The 18092-nt window shown below is 54.4% G+C and overlaps 1 protein-coding gene across 3 annotated transcripts in view; it reads left to right on the forward strand.

Moving 5' to 3' along the window:
* The window catches only part of LOC139245165 (uncharacterized protein C2orf81 homolog), a 47391-nt gene extending 41921 nt beyond the window's left edge, over nucleotides 1–5470 (forward strand). For 2 of the 3 annotated variants that reach the window (XM_070871117.1, XM_070871118.1), the window contains 2 exons: nucleotides 1005–1253; nucleotides 4517–5470. In XM_070871117.1, coding sequence (XP_070727218.1) covers nucleotides 1005–1253; nucleotides 4517–5308 — 1041 coding nt within the window. In that variant the 3' untranslated portion in view covers nucleotides 5309–5470. The remainder of the gene's footprint in view (nucleotides 1–1004; nucleotides 1254–4516) is intronic. The other variant, XM_070871119.1, reaches the window with a different exon arrangement.
* The last annotated feature ends 12622 nt before the right edge of the window (nucleotides 5471–18092 follow it).

An 18092-nucleotide genomic window follows, 5' to 3' on the forward strand; every position in this document is an offset into this window, starting at 1 on the left:
ATCTGAGAAGTTGCAAATGGAACTAAACATTGTGCAGTCATCAGCGAACATCCCCGCTTTTAACCTTATGTTGGAGGGAAGATCATTGATGAAGCAACTGAAAATGGTTGAACCTAGGGCACTGTCCTGAGGAACTGCTACAGTGATGTCCTGGGGCTTCCGAACACCACAACCATCTTCCTTTGTGCTCGGTTTGACTCCAGCTAGTGGAGAGTCCTTTCTCTGATTCCCATTGACTTCAGTTTTACTGGGGCTCCTTGGTGCCCCACTCGGTCAATTGCACTTCACCTCTGCCCCTCTGGCAGTGCAGCACTCCCTCAGTACTGTCCCTCTGACAGTGCAGCACTCCCTCAGTACTGCCCCTCCGACAGTGCAGCACTCCCTCAGTACTGCCCCTCCGACAGTGCAGCACTCCCTCAGTACTGCCCCTCTGACAGTGCAGCACTCCCTCAGTATTGCCCCTCCGACACTCCCTCAGTACTGCCCCTCCGACAGTGCGGCACTCCCTCAGTACTGCCCCTCCGACAGTGCAGCACTCCCTCAGTACTGCCCCTTCGACAGTGCGGCACTCCCTCAGTACTGCCCCTCCGACAGTGCAGCACTCCCTCAGTACTGCCCCTCCGACAGTGCGGCACTCCCTCAGTACTGCCCCTCTGATAGTGCAGCACTCCCTCAGTACTGCCCCTCCGACAGTGCAGCACTCCCTCAGTACTGCCCCTCCGACAGTGCAGCACTCCCTCAGTACTGCCCCTCCGACAGTGCGGCGCTCCCTCAGTACTGCCCCTCCGACAGTGCAGCACTCCCTCAGTACTGCCCCTCCGACAGTGCAGCACTCCCTCGATACTGCTTTGGGAGTGTAAGCCTGGATTATGGACTCAAGACTCTGGACTTGAACACAGGTCCTTCTGCCTCAGAGGGGAGAGTGACTATAATTGCCAGTTGTATAAAATGACGCGATTGGGACCCTGAGATTATTTGAATGACCAAATTGTGTTTTGAATTAGGAATCATCAGCGGAGGCTCCTGGAGAGGCGCTTTATCCTGAGGGCGAGGACGGAGGTGTGACACGCGACCAAACAGTAACTAGCACTGTTGGTCAAAGTGCTGGGCCGCAGTATGGGAGTGTGCAGCATGCACAGCAAGTGGTACAGAACATGTCCCCACCCTACAGCGAGCTCACGGTATATTACCCACAACCCGACAAGGGTTGCTCGTCTCGGCTAAACTCTGGGCTCATTGGCTCACTGTTCCAGGTGAGGCTTGTCTACATTCAGGCTGGGAGAATCTCGGGACTGGGGGGTGGGGCGGTGAGGGGCTGAGGTAGGGGCGGTGAGGGGCTGAGGTAGGGGCGGAGAGGGGCTGAGGTAGGGGCGGAGAGGGGCTGAGGTAGGGGCGGAGAGGGGCTGAGGTAGGGGCGGAGAGGGGCTGAGGTAGGGGCGGAGAGGGGCTGAGGTAGGGGCGGTGAGGGGCTGAGGTAGGGGCGGTGAGGGGCTGAGGTAGGGGCGGAGAGGGGCTGAGGTAGGGGCGGAGAGGGGCTGAGGTAGGGGCGGTGAGGGGCTGAGGTAGGGGCGGTGAGGGGCTGAGGTAGGGGCGGAGAGGGGCTGAGGTAGGGGCGGAGAGGGGCTGAGGTAGGGGCGGAGAGGGGCTGAGGTAGGGGCGGAGAGGGGCGGTGAGGGGCTGAGGTAGGGGCGGTGAGGGGCTGAGGTAGGGGCGGTGAGGGGCTGAGGTAGGGGCGGTGAGGGGCTGAGGTAGGGGCGGTGAGGGGCTGAGGTAGGGGCGGTGAGGGGCTGAGGTAGGGGCGGAGAGGGGCTGAGGTAGGGGCGGAGAGGGGCTGAGGTAGGGGCGGAGAGGGGCGGTGAGGGGCTGAGGTAGGGGCGGTGAGGGGCTGAGGTAGGGGCGGTGAGGGGCTGAGGTAGGGGCGGTGAGGGGCGGTGAGGGGCTGAGGTAGGGGCGGTGAGGGGCTGAGGTAGGGGCGGTGAGGGGCTGAGGTAGGGGCGGTGAGGGGCTGAGGTAGGAGCGGTGAGGGATTGAGGGGATAAAAAGAAAGCACTTATGTAGCGTCGTTCAGGACCACCAGATGTCACACAGCGCTTTACAGCCAGTGAAGTACGTTTTGAAATGTAATTTAGGAAACAGAGCAGCCAATTTGTGCACAGCAAGCTCCCACAGACTGCAAGGTGATAATGAGCAGGTAATCTGTTTGTTATGTTGATTGAGGAATATATATTGGCCCCAGGACACCGGGGATAACTCCCTGCTCTTCTGCGACATAGTGCCATGGAATCTTTTACATGCACCTGAGAGAGCAGACAGGGCCTCGGTTTAACATCTCATCTGAAAGACAGCACCTCCGACAGTGCAGTGCACCCTCAGTACTGCCCCTCGGACAGTGCAGCACTCCCTCAGTACCGCCCCTCCGACAGTGCAGCACTCCCTCAGTACTGCCCCTCCGACAGTGCAGCACTCCCTCAGTACTGCCCCTCCGACAGTGCGACGCTCCCTCAGTACTGCCCCTCGGACAGTGCAGCACTCCCTCAGTACTGCCCCTCCGACAGTGCGGCGCTCCCTCAGTACTGCCCCTCCGACAGTGCGACGCTCCCTCAGTACTGCCCCTCTGACAGTGCAGCACTCCCTCAGTACTGCCCCTCCGACAGTGCAGCACTCCCTCAGTACTGCCCCTCCGACAGTGCGACGCTCCCTCAGTACTGCCCCTCCGACAGTGCGGCGCTCCCTCAGTACTGCCCCTCCGACAGTGCGGCACTCCCTCAGTACTGCCCCTCCGACAGTGCGGCGCTCCCTCAGTACTGCCCCTCCGACAGTGCGGCGCTCCCTCAGTACTGCCCCTCCGACAGTGCAGCACTCCCTCAGTACTGCCCCTCCGACAGTGCGGCGCTCCCTCAGTACTGCCCCTCCGACAGTGCGGCGCTCACTCAGTCCCGCTCCTCCGACAGTGCGGCGCTCCCTCAGTACTGCCCCTCCGACAGTGCGGCGCTCCCTCAGTACTGCCCCTCCGACAGTGCAGCACCCCCTCAGAGGCGAGTATGCTAGCCACTGAGCCACGGCTGACACTGGGTACGGTGATGAGGGACTGAGGGGTAAGCTGAGGTGACGGACTGATCATGGAATCCTAGAATAATACAGCACAGGAACAGGCCATTCGGCCCATCGAGTTGCCGTTTTTTACAAAGAACAATCCAGTTAGTTACCCTCCCCACTCTTTCCCCATATCTCTGCAGTTTTTATGCTTTAAATATTGATCCAGTTCCCTTTTGAAAGCTACTATTGAATCTGTTCCATCACCCTCTCAGGCCGTGCATTCCCGATCCTAACCACTCGCTGCGTAAAAAGCTTTTTCCTCGTGTCGCCTTCGGTTCATTTGCCAATCAGCTTAAATCTGTGTCCTCTGGTTTTCACGGAATCAGCCATTGGAAACAGCTTCTTGTTATCTAAACCCTTTATGATTTTAAACATCTCTGTAAATCTCCTTGCAACCTTCTGTGCTTTAAGGAGAACAACCCCAGCTTCTCCAATCTCTCCATGTAACTGAGTCCCTGATCCCTGGAACCATTCTCGTAAATCTCCTCCACTCCCTCTCTAAGGCTGTGACATCCTTCCTACAGTGCGGGGCCCACAATTGGCCACGGCACTGCGGGGCTCCCACGGCACTGCAGGGCGCCCATGGCACTGCAGGGCACACAATTGGCCACGGCACTGCGGGGCTCCCATGGCACTGCGGGGCCCACAATTGGCCACAGCACTGCGGGGCTCCCACGGCACTGCAGGGCGCCCATGGCACTGCGGGGCCCACAATTGGCCACGGCACTGCGAAACTCCCACGGCACTGCAGGGCGCCCATAGCACTGCGGGGCCCACAATTAGCCACGGCACTGCGGGGCTCCCATGGCACTGCGGGGCCCACAATTGGCCACGGCACTGCGGGGCGCCCACAATTGGCCACGGCACAGTGGGGCTCCCACGGCACAGCGGGGCGCCCACGGCACTGCAGGGCGCCCACAATTGGCCACGGCACTGCGGGGCTCCCACGGCACTGCGGGGCCCACAATTGGCCACGGCACTGCGGGGCTCCCACGGCACTGCAGGGCTCCCACGGCACTGCAGGGCAGCTACGGCACTGCGGGGCAGCCACGGCACTGCAGGGCAGCCACGGCACTGCAGGGCTCCCACGGCACTGCAGGGCAGCCATGGCACTGCGGGGCTCCCACGGCACTGTAGGGCAGTCACGGCACTGCGGGGCAGCCACGGCACCACAGGGCAGCCACGGCACCGCGGGGCTCCCACGGCACTGCGGGGCAGCCACGGCACTGCAGGGCGCCCACGGCACTGCAGGGCCCACAATTGGCCACGGCACTGCGGGGCTCCCACGGCACTGCGGGGCTCCCACGGCACTGCAGGGCGCCCACGGCACTGCAGGGTTGTGTAGATGGGTTGATCTATTAAAAGGGGATCAGATTCCCCAGCCTGATCGAGCTCTTGTCCTTTTGTGTGTTGACCCCAGGAACCTGCTGAGCCTGCAGCAGCCGCCACAGTGGAGACGAAAAGCAGTAAGTTAAAGCTGACCCGGGGATGTCGACGTTTAGCCAAGCAGCAGAAGGTGACCAAGTCTTCGCATCAGACGGAAAAGGAGCTGTTGCTCCAACAAGGTGCGGAGCCCTGTCACGCAGAGCCACCCGTGCCCCCCTGCCAGGTTTATTGGATGTCATCCTATTTCCAGAACGTTCTGAAGATCCAGAAGAGCCGGCGGCGGTTGAAGAGCCCGATGACCTTCGATGAGTTTGGAAACGTGTCCTCGGTGCACAGATTGCAGCCCAGCCAGTTCCCCAGGCAGCAGGTCAAGCCCCGGTTCCAGCTGCTCCACGTGGATCTGGAGGCCACGCTCCCCAGACCGCTGGCTGGACAGGTCACCCGGCCTCTGATGTTCCGGAGTGGTGACTTAGGGCAGGGATCCATCCCAGTCAGGTACAAGGCGCAGAGAGCCCGGCAGGAGGGCCTGGGAATGCTGGGCCAAGTGGCGGGCGGGAAGCTGCTCAATCGCGGCTCGAACCCGGAGAAGCCGCTCGGTGCTCCCATCACGGCACACGAGCTAAAGCTGGGCGACTCCTGCACTGTCTCTGCCACTCCACAATTCATGGAGTTCGTCCCCGACGGGCCAAAGGACAGAAATCATTCACAATGTGGCTGGTACCCGGAGTACGAGGAGGTGCCGAACAGGCTGAGACCAATCTGCAACACCACCTTCATCCCCCCCATCCCGGTACAAAAACTGACCAATAGTACAGTCCAATACTAACACCGCCCCTTTCTCCCGTCAGTATTCGGGACTCACTGTGTCCTTGCTTGCTGCCTCTCTGCTCTGTGGCTTTACTCAGTGACTTTGACATTGTGTCAGGTGTGTCTTAACATCTGTAACTCATCTGCAAGCAAATAAAGGAGGGAATTCTGTACAAGGCAATAGGTGCAGGCCAGTTCTGTGAGGAACCTGCTCATGTTTAGCATGGTTACATATTAGTGGTGACACTTTCACCAGCGACACCGTGCTCATTACCAACATCTTTACACCGCCATATTTACTGCTGCCATTTGCAACCTGTCCCCAGCCAATAGGACTTGTCCATCAACCTGTCCCCAGCCAATGGGACTTGTCCATCAACCTGTCCCCAGCCAATAGGACTTGTCCATCAACCTGTCCCCAGCCAATGGGACGTGTCCGTGGGTCAACCTGTCCCCAGCCAATGGGACGTGTCCGTGGGTCAACCTGTCCCCAGCCAATGGGACGTGTCCGTGGGTCAACCTGTCCCCAGCCAATGGGACTTGTCCGTGGGTCAACCTGTCCCCAGCCAAAGGGACTTGTCCATCAACCTGTCCGCAACCAATGGGACTTGTCCATGGGTCAACCTGTCCCCAGCCAATGGGACTTGTCCGTGGGTCAACCTGTCCCCAGCCAATAGGACTTGTCCATCAACCTGTCCCCAGCCAATGGGACTTGTCTGTGGATCAACCTATCCCCAGCCAATGGGACTGTCCCCAGCCAATGGGATTCTCCACCCTCCAGTGGAGCTTCTGTAAACAGAACGTCGATCCCAGCAGGCCCTGGGCATGAGGGAGCAGGGTGTCTGTGAACAGCGCGATGCTCCACTGCACACCCCGTGTAGCACTGCTCCCTCTGCCTTGTATTCCATTTGGCTCAGCGACACCACTGCAGTTGCTGTCCTCGGCACTGATCTCTGACGGTGCATTGCACACTGTCTTACACAATCCCTGCTCACTCCGATCCCAGCCCGAGCACTGCTCCTCCCAGCAGCAACACGTCACTGGGAAATAATTTGTGTGAATCTGATCTTCATCAGGGTGAGGGATGTGAGTGCAGCAGATTGCAATACTTTCAGTTTCAGGATTACGGTGTAAGCCTCAGGTACAGCACGGGGTTAGATACAGAGTAAAGCTCCCTCGACACTGTTCGATCAAACACTCCCAGGGCAGGTACAGCACGGGGTTAGATACAGAGTAAAGCTCCCTCTACACTATCCCATCAAACACTCCCAGGGCAGGTACAGGGGGTTAGATACAGAGTAAAGCTCCCTCTACACTGTCCCATCAAACACTCCCAGGGCAGGTACAGCACGAGTTAAGATACAGAGTAAAGCTCCCTCGACACTGTTCGATCAAACACTCCCAGGGCAGGTATAGGGGGTGAGATACAGAGTAAAGCTCCCTCGACACTGTCCCATCAAACACTCCCAGGGCAGGTACAGGGGGTTAGATACAGAGTAAAGCTCCCTCTACACTGTCCCATCAAACACTCCCAGGGCAGGTACAGGGGGTTAGTAACAGAGTAAAGCCCCCTCTACACAATCCCATCAAACACTCCCAGGCAGGTACAGGGGATTAGTTACAGAGTAAAGCTCCCTCTACACTGTCCCATCAAACACTCCCAGGGCAGGTACAGCACGAGTTAGATACAGAGTAAAGCTCCCTCTACACTGTCCCATCAAACACACCCAGGGCAGGTACAGCACGAGTTAGATACAGAGTAAAGCTCCCTCGACACTGTCCCATCAAACACTCCCAGGGCAGGTACAGGGGGTTAGATACAGAGTAAAGTTCCCCCTACACTGTCCCATCAAACACTCCCTGGGCAGTTACACCACCGGGTTAGATACAGAGTGAAGCTCCCTCGACACTGTCCCATCAAACACTCCCAGGGCAGGTACAGCGGGTTAATTACAGAGTAAAGCTCTCTCAACACTGTTCCATCATACACTCCCAGGGCAGGTACAGGGGGTAAGATACAGAGTAAAGCTTCCTCTACACTGTCCCATCAAACATTCCCAGGGCAGGTACAGCACGGGGTTAGATACAGCGTATAGCTCCCTCGACACTGTCCCATCAAACACTCCCAGGGCAGTTACACCACCGGGTTAGATACAGAGTAAAGCTGCCTCTACACTGTCCCATCAAACACTCCCAGGGCAGGTACAGGGGGTTAGTTACAGAGTAAAGCTCCCTCTACACTGTCCCATCAAACACTCCCAGGGCAGGTACAGGGGGTTAGTTACAGAGTAAAGCTTCCCTCTACACTGTCCCATCAAACACTCCCAGGGCAGGTACAGGTGTTTTGGTACAGAGTAAAGCCCCCTCTACACAATCCCATCAAACACTCCCAGGGCAGTTACAGCACCGGGTTAGATACAGAGTAAAGCTCCCTCTACACTGTCCCATCAAAAACTCCCAGGGCAGGTACAGCATGGGGTTAGATACAGAGTAAAGCTCCCTCGACACGGTCCCATCAAACACTCCCAGGGCAGGAACAGGGGGTTAGATACAGAGTAAAGCCCCCTGAACACTGTCCCATCAAACACTCCCAGGGCAGGAACAGCGGGTTAGTTACAGAGTAAAGCTCAATCTACACTGTCCCATCAAACACTCCCAGGGCAGGTCCAGGGGGTTAGTTACAGAGTAAAGCTCCCTCTGCACTGTCCCATCAAACACTCCCAGGGCAGGTACAGCACGACTTAGATACAGAGTATAGCCCCCTCTACACTGTCCCATCAAACACTCCCAGGACAGGTACAGGGGGTTAGATACAGAGAAAAGCTCCCTCGACACTGTCCCATCAAACACTCCCAGGGGAGATACAGGGGGTTAGATACAGAGTAAAGCTCCCTCTACACTGTCCCATCAAACACACCCAGGGCAGGTACAGCACGAGTTAGATACAGAGTAAAGCTCCCTCGACACTGTCCCATCAAACACTCCCAGGGCAGGGACAGGGGGTTAGATACAGAGTAAAGTTCCCCCTACCCTGTCCCATCAAACACTCCCTGGGCAGTTACACCACCGGGTTAGATACAGAGTGAAGCTCCCGCAACACTGTCCCATCAAACACTCCCAGGGCAGGTACAGCGGGTTAATTACAGAGTAAAGCTCTCTCAACACTGTCCCATCAAACACTCCCAGGGCAGGTACAGGGGGTAAGATACAGAGTAAAGCTTCCTCTACACTGTCCCATCAAACACTCCCAGGGCAGGTACAGCACGGGGTTAGATACAGCGTATAGCTCCCTCAACACTGTCCCATCAAACACTCCCAGGGCAGTTACACCACCGGGTTAGATACAGAGTAAAGCTCCCTCTGCACTGTCCCATCAAACACTCCCAGGGCAGGTACAGGGGGTTAGTTACAGAGTAAAGCTCTCTCTACACTGTCCCATCAAACACTCCCAGGGCAGGTACAGCACGGGTGAGATACAGAGTAAAGCTCCCTCTGCACTGTCCCATCAAACACTCCCAGGGCAGGTACAGGGGGTTAGTTATAGAGTAAAGCTCCCTCTACACAGTCCCATCAAACACTCCCAGGGCAGGTACAGGGGGTTAGTTACAGAGTAAAGCTTCCCTCTACACTGTCCCATCAAACACTCCCAGGGCAGGTACAGGTGTTTTGGTACAGAGGAAAGCCCCCTCTACACAATCCCATCAAACACTCCCAGGGCAGGTACAGCGGGTTAGTTACAGAGTAAAGCTCTCTCTACACTGTCCCATCAAACACTCCCAGATCTGGTACAGGGGGTTAGATACAGAGTAAAGCTCCCTCTACACTGTCCCATCAAACACTCCCAGGGCAGGTACAGCACGAGTTAGATACAGAGCAAAGGTCTGTCGACACTGACCCATCAAACACTCCCAGGGCAGGTACATCACTGGGTTAGATACAGCGTATAGCTCCCTCTACACTGTCCCATCAAACACTCCCAGGGCAGGTACATCACTGGGTTAGATACAGCGTATAGCTCCCTCTACACTGTCCCATCAAACAGTCCCAGGGCAAGTGCAGGGGGTTAGTTACAGAGTAAAGCTCAATCTACACTGTCCCATCAAACACTCCCAGGGCAGGTACAGCAGGTTAATTACAGAGTAAAGCTCTCTCAACACTGTCCCATCAAACACTCCCAGGGCAGGTACAGGGGGTAAGATACAGAGTAAAGCTTCCTCTACACTGTCCCATCAAACACTCCCAGGGCAGGTACAGCACGGGGTTCGATACAGCGTATAGCTCCCTCGACACTGTCCCATCAAACACTCCCAGGGCAGTTACACCACCGGGTTAGATACAGAGTAAAGCTCAATCTACACTGTCCCATCAAACACTCCCAGGGCAGGTGCAGGGGTTTAGTTACAGAGTAAAGCTCAATCTACACTGTCCCATCAAACACTCCCAGGGCAGGTACAGGTGTTTTGGTACAGACTAAAGCCCCCTCTACACAATCCCATGAAACACTCCCAGGGCAGGTACAGGGGGTTAGTTACAGAGTAAAGCTCCCTCTACACTGTCCCATCAAACACTCCCAGGGCAGGTACAGCACGAGTTAGATACAGAGTAAAGCTCCCTCTACACTGTCCCATCAATCACACCCAGGGCAGGTACAGCACGAGTTAGATACAGAGTAAAGCTCCCTCGACACTGTCCCATCAAACACTCCCAGGGCAGGTACAGTACGGGTAGGTTACAGAGTAAAGCTCCCCCTACACTGTCCCATCAAACACTCCCAGGGCAGGTACAGGTTGTTAGTTACAGAGTAAAGCTCCCTCTACACTGTCCCATCAAAAACTCCCAGGGCAGGTACAGCACGGGTTTAGATACAGCGTATAGCTCCCTCAACACTGTCCCATCAAACACTCCCAGGTCAGGTACAGCATGGGTTAGATACAGAGTAAAGCTCCCTCAACACTGTCCTATCAAACACTCCCAGGGCTGGTACAGTTGGTTAGATACAGAGTAAAGCTCCCTCTACACTGCCCCATCAAACACTCCCAGGGCAGGTACAGGGGGTTAGTTACAGAAGTAAAGCTCCCTCAACACTGTCCAATCAAACACTCCCAGGGCTTGTACAGTTGGTTAGATACAGAGTAAAGCTCTCTCTACACTGCCCCATCAAACACTCCCAGGGCAGGTACAGGGGGTTGGATACAGAGTAAAGCTCCCTCTACACTGTCCCATCAAACACTCCCAGGTCAGGTACAGCATGGGTTAGATGCAGAGTAAAGCCCCCTCTGCACTGTCCTATCAAACACTCCCAGAACTGGTACAGGGGGTTAGTTGCAGAGTAAAGCTCCCTCTACACTGTCCCATCAAACACTCCCAGGGCAGGTACAGCACGGGTAAGAGACAGAGGAAAGCTCCATCTAAACTGCCCCATCAAACACTCCCAGGGCAGGTACAGGGGGTTAGATACAGAATAAAGCTCCCTTGACACTGTCCCATCAAACACTCCCAGGGGAGATACAGGGGGTTAGATATAGAGTAAAGCTCCCTCTACACTGTCCCATCAAACACTCCCAGGGCAGGTACAGCACGAGTTAGATACAGAGCAAAGCTCTGTCGACACTAACCCATCAAACACTCCCAGGGCAGGTACATCACTGGGTTAGATACAGCGTATAGCTCCCTCTACACTGTCCCATCAAACACTCCCAGGGCAGGTACATCATGGGTTAGATACAGCGTATAGCTCTCTCTACACTGTCCCATCAAACAGTCCCAGGGCAAGTGCAGGGGGTTAGTTACAGAGTAAAGCTCAATCTACACTATCCCATCAAACACTCCCTGGGCAGTTACACCACCGGGTTAGATACAGAGTGAAGCTCCCTCTACACTGTCCCATCAAATACTCCCAGGGGAGATACAGGGGGTTAGATATAGAGTAAAGCTCCCTCTACACTGTCCCATCAAACACTCCCAGGGCAGTTACACCACCGGGTTAGATACAGAGTGAAGCTCCCTCTTCACTGTCCCATCAAACACTCCCTGGGCAGTTACACCACCGGGTTAGATACAGAGTGAAGCTCCCTCTACACTGTCCCATCAAACACTCCCAGGGCAGGTACAGCGGGTTAATTACAGAGTAAAGCTGTCTCAACACTGTCCCATCAAACACTCCTAGGGCAGGTACAGGGGGTAAGATACAGAGTAAAGCTTCCTCTACACTGTCCCATCAAACACTCCCAGGGCAGGTACAGGGGGTTAGTTACAGAGTAAAGCCCCCTCTACACAATCCCATCAAACACTCCCAGGGCAGGTACAGGGGGTTAGTTACAGAGTAAAGCTCCCTCCATACTGTCCCATCAAACACTCCCAGGGCAGGTACAGCACGGGGTTAGATACAGAGTAAAGCTCCCTCTACACTGTCCCATCAAACACTCCCAGGGCAGGTACAGCACGAGTTAGATACAGAGTAAAGCTCCCTCCACACTGTCCCATCAAACACACCCAGGGCAGGTACAGCACGAGTTAGATACAGAGTAAAGCTCCCTCGACACTGTCCCATCAAACACTCCCAGGGCAGGTACAGGGGGTTAGATACAGAGTAAAGCTTCCTCTACACTGTCCCATCAAACACTTCCAGGGCAGTTACACCACCGGGTTAGATACAGAGTAAAGCTCCCTCTACACTGTCCCATCAAACACTCCCAGGGCAGGTACAGCGGGTTAATTACAGAGTAAAGCTCTCTCAACACTGTCCCATCAAACACTCCCAGGGCAGGTACAGGGGGTTAGTTACAGAGTTAAGCTCCCTCGACACTGTCCCATCAAACACTCCCAGGGCAGGTACAGGGGGTAAGTTACAGAGTAAAGCTTCCCTCTACACTGTCACATCAAACACTCCCAGGGCAGGTACAGGGGGTCAGATACAGAGTAAAGCTCCCACTACACTGTCCCATCAAACACTCCCAGGGCAGGTACAGGGGGTTAGTTACAGAGTAAAGCTTCCCTCTACACTGTCCCATCAAACACTCCCAGGGCAGGTACAGGTGTTTTGGTACAGAGTAAAGACCCATCTACACAATCCCATCAAACACTCCCAGGGCAGTTACAGCACCGGATTAGATACAGAGTAAAGCTCCCTCTACACTGTCCCATCAAAAACTCCCAGGGCAGGTACAGCATGGGGTTAGATACAGAGTAAAGCTCCCTCGACACGGTCCCATCAAACACTCCCAGGGCAGGAACAGGGGGTTAGATACAGAGTAAAGCCCCCTGAACACTGTCCCATCAAACACTCCCAGGGCAGGTACAGGGGGTTAGATACAGAGTAAAGTTCCCCCTACACTGTCCCATCAAACACTCCCTGGGCAGTTACACCACCGGGTTAGATACAGAGTGAAGCTCCCTCGACACTGTCCCATCAAACACTCCCAGGGCAGGTACAGCGGGTTAATTACAGAGTAAAGCTCTCTCAACACTGTTCCATCATACACTCCCAGGGCAGGTACAGGGGGTAAGATACAGAGTAAAGCTTCCTCTACACTGTCCCATCAAACATTCCCAGGGCAGGTACAGCACGGGGTTAGATACAGCGTATAGCTCCCTCGACACTGTCCCATCAAACACTCCCAGGGCAGTTACACCACCGGGTTAGATACAGAGTAAAGCTGCCTCTACACTGTCCCATCAAACACTCCCAGGGCAGGTACAGGGGGTTAGTTACAGAGTAAAGCTCCCTCTACACTGTCCCATCAAACACTCCCAGGGCAGGTACAGGGGGTTAGTTACAGAGTAAAGCTTCCCTCTACACTGTCCCATCAAACACTCCCAGGGCAGGTACAGGTGTTTTGGTACAGAGTAAAGCCCCCTCTACACAATCCCATCAAACACTCCCAGGGCAGTTACAGCACCGGGTTAGATACAGAGTAAAGCTCCCTCTGCACTGTCCCATCAAAAACTCCCAGGGCAGGTACAGCATGGGGTTAGATACAGAGTAAAGCTCCCTCGACACGGTCCCATCAAACACTCCCAGGGCAGGAACAGGGGGTTAGATACAGAGTAAAGCCCCCTGAACACTGTCCCATCAAACACTCCCAGGGCAGGAACAGCGGGTTAGTTACAGAGTAAAGCTCAATCTACACTGTCCCATCAAACACTCCCAGGGCAGGTCCAGGGGGTTAGTTACAGAGTAAAGCTCCCTCTGCACTGTCCCATCAAACACTCCCAGGGCAGGTACAGCACGACTTAGATACAGAGTATAGCCCCCTCTACACTGTCCCATCAAACACTCCCAGGACAGGTACAGGGGGTTAGATACAGAGAAAAGCTCCCTCGACACTGTCCCATCAAACACTCCCAGGGGAGATACAGGGGGTTAGATACAGAGTAAAGCTCCCTCTACACTGTCCCATCAAACACACCCAGGGCAGGTACAGCACGAGTTAGATACAGAGTAAAGCTCCCTCGACACTGTCCCATCAAACACTCCCAGGGCAGGGACAGGGGGTTAGATACAGAGTAAAGTTCCCCCTACCCTGTCCCATCAAACACTCCCTGGGCAGTTACACCACCGGGTTAGATACAGAGTGAAGCTCCCGCAACACTGTCCCATCAAACACTCCCAGGGCAGGTACAGCGGGTTAATTACAGAGTAAAGCTCTCTCAACACTGTCCCATCAAACACTCCCAGGGCAGGTACAGGGGGTAAGATACAGAGTAAAGCTTCCTCTACACTGTCCCATCAAACACTCCCAGGGCAGGTACAGCACGGGGTTAGATACAGCGTATAGCTCCCTCAACACTGTCCCATCAAACACTCCCAGGGCAGTTACACCACCGGGTTAGATACAGAGTAAAGCTCCCTCTGCACTGTCCCATCAAACACTCCCAGGGCAGGTACAGGGGGTTAGTTACAGAGTAAAGCTCTCTCTACACTGTCCCATCAAACACTCCCAGGGCAGGTACAGCACGGGTGAGATACAGAGTAAAGCTCCCTCTGCACTGTCCCATCAAACACTCCCAGGGCAGGTACAGGGGGTTAGTTATAGAGTAAAGCTCCCTCTACACAGTCCCATCAAACACTCCCAGGGCAGGTACAGGGGGTTAGTTACAGAGTAAAGCTTCCCTCTACACTGTCCCATCAAACACTCCCAGGGAAGGTACAGGTGTTTTGGTACAGAGGAAAGCCCCCTCTACACAATCCCATCAAACACTCCCAGGGCAGGTACAGCGGGTTAGTTACAGAGTAAAGCTCTCTCTACACTGTCCCATCAAACACTCCCAGATCTGGTACAGGGGGTTAGATACAGAGTAAAGCTCCCTCTACACTGTCCCATCAAACACTCCCAGGGCAGGTACAGCACGAGTTAGATACAGAGCAAAGGTCTGTCGACACTGACCCATCAAACACTCCCAGGGCAGGTACATCACTGGGTTAGATACAGCGTATAGCTCCCTCTACACTGTCCCATCAAACACTCCCAGGGCAGGTACATCACTGGGTTAGATACAGCGTATAGCTCCCTCTACACTGTCCCATCAAACAGTCCCAGGGCAAGTGCAGGGGGTTAGTTACAGAGTAAAGCTCAATCTACACTGTCCCATCAAACACTCCCAGGGCAGGTACAGCAGGTTAATTACAGAGTAAAGCTCTCTCAACACTGTCCCATCAAACACTCCCAGGGCAGGTACAGGGGGTAAGATACAGAGTAAAGCTTCCTCTACACTGTCCCATCAAACACTCCCAGGGCAGGTACAGCACGGGGTTCGATACAGCGTATAGCTCCCTCGACACTGTCCCATCAAACACTCCCAGGGCAGTTACACCACCGGGTTAGATACAGAGTAAAGCTCAATCTACACTGTCCCATCAAACACTCCCAGGGCAGGTGCAGGGGTTTAGTTACAGAGTAAAGCTCAATCTACACTGTCCCATCAAACACTCCCAGGGCAGGTACAGGTGTTTTGGTACAGACTAAAGCCCCCTCTACACAATCCCATGAAACACTCCCAGGGCAGGTACAGGGGGTTAGTTACAGAGTAAAGCTCCCTCTACACTGTCCCATCAAACACTCCCAGGGCAGGTACAGCACGAGTTAGATACAGAGTAAAGCTCCCTCTACACTGTCCCATCAATCACACCCAGGGCAGGTACAGCACGAGTTAGATACAGAGTAAAGCTCCCTCGACACTGTCCCATCAAACACTCCCAGGGCAGGTACAGTACGGGTAGGTTACAGAGTAAAGCTCCCCCTACACTGTCCCATCAAACACTCCCAGGGCAGGTACAGGTTGTTAGTTACAGAGTAAAGCTCCCTCTACACTGTCCCATCAAAAACTCCCAGGGCAGGTACAGCACGGGTTTAGATACAGCGTATAGCTCCCTCAACACTGTCCCATCAAACACTCCCAGGTCAGGTACAGCATGGGTTAGATACAGAGTAAAGCTCCCTCAACACTGTCCTATCAAACACTCCCAGGGCTGGTACAGTTGGTTAGATACAGAGTAAAGCTCCCTCTACACTGCCCCATCAAACACTCCCAGGGCAGGTACAGGGGGTTAGTTACAGAAGTAAAGCTCCCTCAACACTGTCCAATCAAACACTCCCAGGGCTTGTACAGTTGGTTAGATACAGAGTAAAGCTCTCTCTACACTGCCCCATCAAACACTCCCAGGGCAGGTACAGGGGGTTGGATACAGAGTAAAGCTCCCTCTACACTGTCCCATCAAACACTCCCAGGTCAGGTACAGCATGGGTTAGATGCAGAGTAAAGCCCCCTCTGCACTGTCCTATCAAACACTCCCAGAACTGGTACAGGGGGTTAGTTGCAGAGTAAAGCTCCCTCTACACTGTCCCATCAAACACTCCCAGGGCAGGTACAGCACGGGTAAGAGACAGAGGAAAGCTCCATCTAAACTGCCCCATCAAACACTCCCAGGGCAGGTACAGGGGGTTAGATACAGAATAAAGCTCCCTTGACACTGTCCCATCAAACACTCCCAGGGGAGATACAGGGGGTTAGATATAGAGTAAAGCTCCCTCTACACTGTCCCATCAAACACTCCCAGGGCAGGTACAGCACGAGTTAGATACAGAGCAAAGCTCTGTCGACACTAACCCATCAAACACTCCCAGGGCAGGTACATCACTGGGTTAGATACAGCGTATAGCTCCCTCTACACTGTCCCATCAAACACTCCCAGGGCAGGTACATCATGGGTTAGATACAGCGTATAGCTCTCTCTACACTGTCCCATCAAACAGTCCCAGGGCAAGTGCAGGGGGTTAGTTACAGAGTAAAGCTCAATCTACACTATCCCATCAAACACTCCCTGGGCAGTTACACCACCGGGTTAGATACAGAGTGAAGCTCCCTCTACACTGTCCCATCAAATACTCCCAGGGGAGATACAGGGGGTTAGATATAGAGTAAAGCTCCCTCTACACTGTCCCATCAAACACTCCCAGGGCAGTTACACCACCGGGTTAGATACAGAGTGAAGCTCCCTCTTCACTGTCCCATCAAACACTCCCTGGGCAGTTACACCACCGGGTTAGATACAGAGTGAAGCTCCCTCTACACTGTCCCATCAAACACTCCCAGGGCAGGTACAGCGGGTTAATTACAGAGTAAAGCTGTCTCAACACTGTCCCATCAAACACTCCTAGGGCAGGTACAGGGGGTAAGATACAGAGTAAAGCTTCCTCTACACTGTCCCATCAAACACTCCCAGGGCAGGTACAGGGGGTTAGTTACAGAGTAAAGCCCCCTCTACACAATCCCATCAAACACTCCCAGGGCAGGTACAGGGGGTTAGTTACAGAGTAAAGCTCCCTCCATACTGTCCCATCAAACACTCCCAGGGCAGGTACAGCACGGGGTTAGATACAGAGTAAAGCTCCCTCTACACTGTCCCATCAAACACTCCCAGGGCAGGTACAGCACGAGTTAGATACAGAGTAAAGCTCCCTCCACACTGTCCCATCAAACACACCCAGGGCAGGTACAGCACGAGTTAGATACAGAGTAAAGCTCCCTCGACACTGTCCCATCAAACACTCCCAGGGCAGGTACAGGGGGTTAGATACAGAGTAAAGCTTCCTCTACACTGTCCCATCAAACACTTCCAGGGCAGTTACACCACCGGGTTAGATACAGAGTAAAGCTCCCTCTACACTGTCCCATCAAACACTCCCAGGGCAGGTACAGCGGGTTAATTACAGAGTAAAGCTCTCTCAACACTGTCCCATCAAACACTCCCAGGGCAGGTACAGGGGGTTAGTTACAGAGTTAAGCTCCCTCGACACTGTCCCATCAAACACTCCCAGGGCAGGTACAGGGGGTAAGTTACAGAGTAAAGCTTCCCTCTACACTGTCACATCAAACACTCCCAGGGCAGGTACAGGGGGTCAGATACAGAGTAAAGCTCCCACTACACTGTCCCATCAAACACTCCCAGGGCAGGTACAGGGGGTTAGTTACAGAGTAAAGCTTCCCTCTACACTGTCCCATCAAACACTCCCAGGGCAGGTACAGGTGTTTTGGTACAGAGTAAAGACCCATCTACACAATCCCATCAAACACTCCCAGGGCAGTTACAGCACCGGATTAGATACAGAGTAAAGCTCCCTCTACACTGTCCCATCAAAAACTCCCAGGGCAGGTACAGCATGGGGTTAGATACAGAGTAAAGCTCCCTCGACACGGTCCCATCAAACACTCCCAGGGCAGGAACAGGGGGTTAGATACAGAGTAAAGCCCCCTGAACACTGTCCCATCAAACACTCCCAGGGCAGGAACAGCGGGTTAGTTAC

This window comes from Pristiophorus japonicus, unplaced genomic scaffold (assembly GCF_044704955.1).
Source record: "Pristiophorus japonicus isolate sPriJap1 unplaced genomic scaffold, sPriJap1.hap1 HAP1_SCAFFOLD_213, whole genome shotgun sequence".
NCBI classification, from domain to species: domain Eukaryota; kingdom Metazoa; phylum Chordata; class Chondrichthyes; family Pristiophoridae; genus Pristiophorus; species Pristiophorus japonicus.